The 8,938-nt window shown below is 44.6% G+C and overlaps 1 protein-coding gene across 1 annotated transcript; it reads right to left on the reverse strand.

Annotated features, from left to right (window-relative positions):
• Nucleotides 1-210: 210 nt before the first annotated feature.
• adam8b (ADAM metallopeptidase domain 8b) lies at nt 211-8,905 on the reverse strand. The gene is made up of 24 exons (XM_028967516.1): nt 8,747-8,905; nt 8,522-8,625; nt 8,324-8,412; nt 7,967-8,045; nt 7,805-7,881; nt 6,481-6,661; nt 6,343-6,408; nt 6,201-6,272; nt 5,794-5,963; nt 5,617-5,698; nt 5,372-5,508; nt 5,119-5,296; nt 4,869-4,958; nt 4,450-4,645; nt 3,180-3,279; nt 2,529-2,697; nt 2,283-2,360; nt 2,114-2,195; nt 1,422-1,542; nt 1,189-1,345; nt 1,011-1,058; nt 797-847; nt 623-705; nt 211-539 (listed from the first exon to the last, which is right to left on the reverse strand). Exons 1-24 carry the CDS (start codon nt 8,781-8,783, stop codon nt 509-511), a joined length of 2,478 nt encoding a protein of 825 aa, XP_028823349.1. The 5' UTR covers nt 8,784-8,905; the 3' UTR covers nt 211-508.
• Between the last annotated feature and the right edge of the window lie 33 nt (nt 8,906-8,938).

Genomic DNA, 8,938 nt, shown 5'->3' on the forward strand with positions numbered 1-8,938 from the left:
TTTTTTTTAAAAAACAGTTTTTGTTCTTACATTTTAATTGAACACAATATCAGAATTCAATACAAATAGTCACAGCTTTAGGGATGAATTATCCCCCCAAAACATAAAAATATATAGGATTGTGACTGAGCTGATCATGTGTGGAAACGTGTTAAAATGAGTTCCAGGCAATAGAATACTGTACATTTAAAGTGCATTTATTATTTTAAATATATACAAGCATAACATTCGGTATAAAATAATTTCAAATCATAATAAATACAGTAAAAGAAACAGGCAATAGGAAAATACAAAAGTGCTTTTTTTTTCTTAAAAATGTAAGGACAGCCTCATATATGCATATATATATTTAAAAGATTTAAAGCTAATAGTAGGTTATTCATCGTGTCATCATCAGTAACCTTTTAAGGCTGGGCGCATGTGAGCTGTTCTCAGAACAGCTTCCACTCATTGGCTGAGTCACACGATAAGTTCAGAGCTATTAATCACCGTGGCATGTGGGCAGGGCTCAGCGCAACTTTTCTTTCTCTTCCCTCGGCCTGTTGGGAACAAAGACCAATTGAATTAGTAACAGAATTTTACCATTTACATTCAGTGCACGTTTTAAACAAAATATGAATACAGAGTCGCCGGCCAACGTTTCCGACTTGCCCAAAGTCCAGTCGGCTTTGCAGCTGGTACTGGAGGTGGGGTTGGTTTGCCAGGCTGCAATCGGCAGAAAACAGAGTTGGGATTTTATTTATTTGGTTCAGGGATCATGTCCAAATTTGGCTGAAGGTGTGACGGTGATGCTCACGTGTTTCACTTGAACTGGAGGTAAAGGCCTTGCTGGAGATACAGGTTTCATCTGTAGGAAGATGAAGAATTTTCTTCATTTAATAGATCACATCTTGCCAAATGGTTACATTAGGCAAGGACCCCTGTTTTCTTTATGCACTATAGGCATCATTTCACATTTATTTACATGAAATTGCACCTGGAATTTGGGCATTAACAAGAGAAAGCTGTACCTGTACATTACACGACTGGGGACCAGGTTTGGGGGAGTTTTGGGGAGGCTGTAAAAATGGAACCAATTACTTATTTGTACATGCGACTCATTTCAAAACCAAGATGGCTTGGGCCTTTTTAAAGACAAATATCATCGGGTCCAAATCATCTCAAGAACTAATCCTGGTGGCCACATACCAGTGGAGGTGGACGGGAGGGAACCACTGACACCGTAGAAGGACTGCAGACCTGGCTGGAGGACGACTCGATGAATTTGGGCAGACTAATCTGGAGTGGGGTGCTGCAGGCCATCGGTTTACCATCTTGGTACGAAGACCTTGCAGAGCGTGGTTTCCTGCGACCACATGTGTCATGTCGGTTACATCAAAACTACTATTTCGCAACTAAAAACTAATAATAAACAAACATACTTCTTGTTGACGCAGTCTAGCCCCTTTCCGCCTTTTCCAAATTTCAATGCAGTAATAAGAAGAGCAGCCAGAAACAGCAGTGCTAATGTTGCTGAAACAGCAACAATTACAATATGATTATCTGCAAAATAAAAATGTAAAGATGTAGATATGCAGTACAGGCCAAAAGTTTGGACACACCTTCTCATTCAATGTTTTCTCTTTATTTTCATGACCATTTACGTTGGTAGATTCTCACTGAAGGCATCAAATCTATGAATGAACACATGTGGAGTTATGTACTTAACAAAAAGTGGAGACCTGGCCTCCACAGTCACCGGACCTGAACCCAATCCAGATGGTTTGGGGTGAGCTGGACCACAGAGTGAAGGCAAAGGGGCCAACAAGTGCTAAACACCTCTGGGAACTCCTTCAAGACTGTTGGAAAACCATTTTGGGTGACGACCACTTGAAGCTCATCGAGAGAATGCCAAGAGTGTGCAAAGCAGTAATCAGAGCAAAGAATTTAGAATATAAAACATGTTTTCAGTTATTTCACCTTTTTTTGTTATGTTCATAACTCCACGTGTTCATTAATAGTTTTGATGCCTTCAGTGAGAATCTACCAATGTAAATGGTCATGAAAATAAACACAGTAAATGAGAAGGTGTGTCCAAATCTAAAATATACACCCAGTATGCGGTGATGTCTACCTTTGAGGTCTGTTATTTTCGTGTTGCAGTATGGTTCTGCCCATCCAGGATCACAGTGACATTCCTTCTTGTGGTTACAAACCTTATTTGGTAAAAGAAAAGAAAATTTTTATTCTAATAAAAATGAAAGAATAAATTAAAGCGACCTGTTCTTTTCTGAATGACTCACCCCATGGCCACTGCATTTTAATGAACAGTCGACATTTCCATACACAGCGACATCTTGACAAACGTGGTCGTAACACACCTGTCAAATCAGATATGCATGCATAATAATACTGTATTTCAAGTTATTATACTTCATGCATTAGTACTGATAATTAGTGTTACAGAATGGGCAGAAACAGCTAAATAATCAATATTTCCACACCTTTAATGAAGTGTTTTTTTTTTTTTTTTTTTAAATACGCTGTACCTTGTTATCTCCACATTTTGTCCCAACTGGAACCATGCTTAGGTTGTCCGTGTCAGAATCATCGGCTACTATGTTGCAGTTTCCTCTGTACAACACAAAGACGCCCTTCCGACCAACAAAGGGATTTTCACCTCCACCGGTACAAAAGATTTTACCACAGAACTTACTCCTGCAAAAAGAGAACAAGTCGGCATTAGGAGTGTAGAGAATGGAGAGAAAGGGAGGAGATGGATGCTGCCCTACATCTGGGCGTGTGACATATTGACAAAAGGGGGGTTAAATCCTCCAGAATGAGGAACTAAGCCATGTTTCAGAAAACATCATTAGTCCATCTTCTGGGTGTCAGAAAAAACGATGAAAGTGAAACGATTGTCACTGTAAAAAAAAAAAACAGCACAGCACACACACACACAACAAAATGTGTCCTCTGCTTTTAACCATCACCCTTGGTGAGCAGTGGGCCGCGATGACAGACTTTGCTTTGTTCAGTGGCACCTGGGCAGTTCGGGATTCGAACTGGCAACCTTCTGATTATGGGTCCGTTTCCTTACCTGCTAGGCCACCACTGGCCCAGGCACTGATTATATAAGGCCTACAGAGACGAATTAAGAAGACACAAGCCAACAATCAAGGAACAAAAGAGAAAGTTACCCTTCGGTGCAGCGCTTGTAACCATTCGTGGTTTTTCCACAGTGGGAATCCCTCTCTCCTCGCAGGTTTATATGAAAACAGTTTTGTCCGACTTGCGCTCCTGATTTAACAAAAACAGAAAATAGGGCTGTGAATTGATTAGAAATGAAAATCACTATTCAGACTAAACGCATGCTACAATATTAAACTGTTACCTAGACAAGTGTGGGAAAGAGACACTAGCCACAACGTTACGATTGCAAGTACAGGCTAAAGGAATCAACAAACTGTGGGATTGTAGCATTTCGTTCAGCAGAATTGTACAAAGTGTTGGAACTTTTCAAGTGCAGAGCAAGTGTCAGCCAATCAAACCCATTTATGAAATTGATGGGAACGTGTTGGCCAACCATCTGAGTGTATTAACGGGTTAGGTGAAGGGAGGGAGAAACAACAATTGGTTGCTGCTCCTGTGCCCCATGCACAACAGACACGCCCTCAAGTGTTGATGTGGCATGTACAGTAACTAAAACAATGTTTATTTGAACATGTTAAAGGTCCTCTATTATGATTTTTTTTGCTTTTATATCAGCCTTATTGGTCCCCTAATACTGTAGCTGAAGTTTCCTTCTGAAATTCAGCTGTGGTGCAGAATTACAGCCACATTGATCCAGCCCCTTAAAGAGATTTCCCCAGGATGTGCTGTTTCGGTGTTTGTAGCTTTAAATGCTAATGAGGAGGAGAAGAGCAGTCTATAGAAGGGGGCATTCACAGATATTGTCATCATCATGTCCTGTTTGGCGCAAACAGGAAGTCGTGTCCGCAATAAAAAAAAAAAAAAAGTAACCCACTGCTGAGTCAGAATACATCAAATTTTTCGTTACATCCAATCACCAAGCAAATGCAATGCTTTGCATGTCTGGAAGCCATGACAGTCCGTGGAGTTCCTTTCTTAGCGGAGGGGTGGGAAAAAGCAAGAGAAACGGGAGGTAACCTTTCCTCTTATGATGTCATAAGGGGACAAATTCTAGATCAGACCATCTGAGCTGCCACTCTCTGAACGGTAAAGCAGAATGACCAAAGCACTCTCTACACCTATCGCCATTTCTAGCCACTGCAGGACCATAGATAGGCTATACAAGGATAGAGGATCTCGTATTAAGTCACATTTTCGTAACAGGGGACGTTTAAATATTAATTCACAATGATTAATGAATTAGATTTGACAAATTATATATTTTAAGCAACTAATAAAATGACATTTTGCTCTAATTTTTGTGACCGTACAAGGTACCTGATCCCCACAGTCGAGTGCAGTGCTGCTGAAGACTTGGACACTGGCCATTGTAACAGTAGCCATCGCCTGAGTTGCACGGCCCACCATTCATCACGTAGGAATCTACCGGGCAGTCCTTCGAGTCCCCGGGGCAATATTCGGCAAGGTCGCACTCGTTGGTGGCCATCCTGCACAGACTGCCAGCTTGTCTGAGCTGGCCAATGAGACAGAATGCATGACCGAAAAAACCGGTGCAGTTATGCAAATCAAATAAAACATTCTAAATGTATAAGCACTGATTTAATACTTTCTGGTGTTCTGGAATAATCCTGTTCTTGCGAAACACTTGTGATAGAGAATGAATGTACATTTTTATTGTGAGGACGAAACCTTCCATAGACATTTCCGGGGGTATGTGGCGGGGTGCGTCACCATACCTGGCAGTTCTCGCAGCAGCCGCCTTGTGCGCATCGTGCGCCCTCGGCCAGGCGGCAGGTGGCAGGGTTACAGCACGGGTTGTTACAGTCCTGTGGGGAAAGAGAAGAGGAGTCCCGGCAATTGGAAAGCAGGTCTTCCTGCATCGGGGAATATAGCACCCGAGGCAGGAGGCGTCTACCAAGAACATTAGTCAGCGGTGACTAAAGATTTACGTAGCCCGAGGCCAAGACACCATTACGTGAGTCTTACGTTCACTGTTCCGCAGTCACACTCCTCTCCCACGTCCAGGAAGCCGTTACCGCAGACCGGGCCCCCGAAGGCCCTGTCTGCTTTCGGGGCGTCTAGAAGACAGCTGGGGTTGGCGAGGTCCAGAAACTCGCTCAGCTGGCTCAGACTGCAGTCGCTGAAGAGTTCGGGAAAATCCGAGCTGAGGGGGGAATAAACGGCCGGTCCTGATCCGAGTCCGCTTGCGCCTGAATCTACGAAGCAAAATTGGCCTTACTTGACACGATCCGTCATGATGCACTTCTGACCGCCGACGCCACAGGTGCAGCCGGCTTCGTCATGCGACATGCCCAAATTATGGCCCATCTCGTGCGCAACGGTAGCAGCTATGCCCAAAGGGTTTATGTTGTGATCCTGGAAGCGAACATGAACCCATCTTAACTGCCAGAATTGGCAACAATAACGCGTAGAAATGCACCGGTTATGTTCTTTTCCATCACATTTTGCGCGTGCAGATTGTACCTGGTTGATTCCGGCAGATTTTTGCATGCACATCGCGTATTTGGTTGCCAAACCAACAGTGTCGCCTAGAAAATCGATACCCCTGCAGACACATAGGGACAAGTAATTAAAAAAAAAAAAATATATATATATATATATTCCATGTGTTTATTTATTTATTTATTAAACGATACCTACGTGACAAACTGTGCATTGTCGTGCCTCATTCGTTTGACGAGGCTCTCCTGGCGCCAGTCGAGGAAGCGGGTGAGGGTGTAGTCAGCGTTCGCGCTGACGCGGATCTTGTCTTTGTCGGACCACACCTCTAAGCCCACCAGGACCACCCGGATGTTGACTGCTTGGTAAAGCTGCAGGCGAGGGCAGGAGTACAAGTTCTATCATTTCAATGGTAGGTTTATTTGACCAGTGAGAATTTTTTTTTTTTTTTACTATACTACTAAAATATAGTACTATATAGTACTACTAGCAATGCATTTTTCTGAATATTTTTCTTATTGTTCTGTTTCTCACTGTTCAAATAAACCTTCCATTGAAATTGTAAAATGATCATTTCTTTGTTAGTATGCAAACCTAAAAATCCGTACCTTGTCTATGTGATTTGCCACCTTGAACATTCGTTCACGGATTTTCTCCATGTTTCCTCCGAAGGTAGAGTACTGCAACAAAACGCTCTCGGTTACACACAGACACGGAGCGAATCGCGAAGGCAAAGCAGTCTCTTCGTACCTCGGTGTTGTCGACCACCAGAACCAGCTCCACGAAACGAGGAACGCTGAAACTCGACTTGGCTTTCTACGTAGAAATGGAGTTGAGCGTTACGCTACCTCGGCAGGGACAGTTTTTCCAGATGGCTGCAGTCCTTACCTGGCCGCCGGCCTTGACCCAGCCTGACGCTCTGGGAGCGAAACCAGACGTGCTGTTGGACTCTCGGCAGGCGCTCCTCTTGGCTCGCCGGGGCTCCGGTTTGTAGAGGGCGTGGTCTCCTGCGGCGCCATCCTCGAGGGGCTCAATCAGGTAGAGCTGGTGCCCGACCCTTACAAAGCCCCTGCAAGAAACGTGCATGTGACCGAATCGAGAACGTAGAACCTGAACAAAGTTCCCCGTAATTGTAGCAAAATTTGAACTCGAGGCCAAATGTGTAATTCAGCAGAAAAGAAGCAACACATTAGCTCAGTGTTTAAGATTGAGGTGGGGCATCCACTACCAGTCAAACGTTTTGAGGCACCAATTTATGGATCTTTTTTTTACATTATAGAACAAATAATGAAGTAGAAAAAAAAAAAAGTCTGATAGCAGCATTTCACGCACTTGGCTTCTTTTTAAGTGAAAGTGAAGTGATTGTCATTGTGAAACACTGCAGCACAGCACACGGTGACACAACGAAATGTGTCCTCTGCTTTTAACCATCACCCTTGGTGAGCAGTGGGCAGCCATGACAGGCACCTGGGGAGCAGCGTGTGGGGAGGGTGCTTTGCTCGGTGGCACCTTGGCGGATCGGCATTTGAACCGGCAAAGTTCTGATTACAGGGCCTCCACCACCTTAAGTTGGACAATGGGGACGGTCCAGAAGGTTTCTGCTAAACCTTCTAAATCAAGCAGCTTTTGATGATGACAATGGTGAACAAAGCAGCCATGAATTTTATGTAATAATAAAAAATTCAAAAACAGATTCATCAAACATATTTAGTATTTTTTGTTGTAAAGTATGATTCTTGTATTAAATTCTTCTAAATGGCTCCATAATTGGCGTGTCCAAACTTTTGACCGGTAGTGTTTATGGAATTAAAAAATTTGGACTATAAAAGCGGGGTCACAATAATAATAATAAGAATTATTATTATATGATTAATAATCTCTTAAGTGTTATTTGTGTCTTTGAAACATATTAAAATAGACAATAAAGTGCTGGGTCCTAGAATGCTACACAGCCATTAACTTTCCTATAGCCGCTTAGTCCCATTACTCAGGTCCCAGGACACTGGGTGCAGCCCACCATAGGGGCCACACTCACACCTATGGACAATTCAGAGTAGCCAACACAGCTAGCAATCTGGCCTTCGGATGGCGGGGAGGAAAACGGCGAACCCTGAGCAAACCAGCGGAAACACGGGGAGAGCATGCCCAAGGTCTGAACCGGTATTCAAACTCACGGCCGGTTCCATAGCTTAAGCACTGCCCGAATACGTACGTAATTCCAGCACAGACTCCAACGCTGACTGACGAGTCCTCCATCCCTTCAACGTGGCCATGATAATAACAGTGATCCTGCGGAAGGTAAAAATTAAAAATAAAACTGGGCAAGTACATTATTTACCATCTAGTAGCCCCAGGCTTATTATGGAAGCCATACTTTGTAATTTGGGGACAGTGTCTTGGGGGTTCCATCTTCCAGATAATACGTCTCGGTATAGTTGGGTCCAAAAAGCATCCTAAAAAAAAAAAAAAAAAGTCCCAAAACATATGCATGGGTTATGGGTGGTAGTAGCCTAGTGGGTAACACACTTGCCTGTTAACCAGAAGACCCAGGTTCAAATCCCACTTACTACCATTGTGTCAATGAGCAAGACACTTAACCCCAAGTTGCTCCAGGGGGACTGTCCCTGTAACTACTGATTGTAAGTAAACGCTGTAAATGTAAAAATATGCACTTTTTTTTTTGGTTCAGCTATTAAATCTCCTTCAGAGATGAAGGGCATGGCGCCGGTACCCGTTTCTCTGCAGATGGAGAGTCCGCTTCCTGCCTTCGAGAGGCAGTCGGTAGAGCAGCTCGTCGGGATGCGGGCTGTCGCGCGTCGCCTGCACACAAGAGACGCGACCGAAAAGCTGGTTGAAAGCGGCCCGCGTCCCAGCGCCAGCACACTTGAAAGCCCCGCGACAAGAAATGGAGTGACCGGGCTCGTCTTACCTGGTCAGGAACGCCCCTTTTGTGCCTCGAGTTCAGCTTTTGGGGTCGGACAACTTGAAGGCGCTGGGCGTGCGGGAGCGTCCCGACACTCGCGCGGAACGTCGCTGCAACGTTCGGGGAAACAAAACGTTTCTTAAACGTTCCTCAAACGTCCACGAAACGTGCTTTTCCCGGAGACCCGGGCTTCGTAAAGCGACTCCCGCGCAATAAATGTAAAGATCTTACCGCAAAGGAAGGCGACGGTGAAATAAAAGGTTCTCATGGTCCCGTCAGCCGCCGCAGGACCACAGGACCGTGTGACCGGGCTGGGTGTGGGCCAGCAGGGTCTCCGCCCGCTACCGCGTCCAGGAAACCACGCCGCTGCGAGTCGTTAATAAGAAACCAGCAAACCCCGCCCCCACACGCGAAGTGGGCGGC

The sequence above is a fragment of the Denticeps clupeoides genome, chromosome 2, assembly GCF_900700375.1.
Source record: "Denticeps clupeoides chromosome 2, fDenClu1.1, whole genome shotgun sequence".
In the NCBI taxonomy this organism is placed as follows: Eukaryota; Metazoa; Chordata; class Actinopteri; order Clupeiformes; family Denticipitidae; genus Denticeps; species Denticeps clupeoides.

What these genes read in the sequence shown, in the direction of transcription:
- adam8b (XM_028967516.1), bottom strand. Translation starts at nt 8,783, where the DNA reads ATGAGAACCTTTTATTTCACCGTCGCCTTCCTTTGCG. An exon ending in CACTGTCCCCAAATTACAAA is followed by an intron (nt 7,882 to 7,966) that starts GTATGGCTTCCA and finishes TACCTTCCGCAG; the next exon opens with GATCACTGTTATTATCATGG. An exon ending in CTAGACTGCGTCAACAAGAA is followed by an intron (nt 1,346 to 1,421) that starts GTATGTTTGTTT and finishes ATGTGGTCGCAG; the next exon opens with GAAACCACGCTCTGCAAGGT.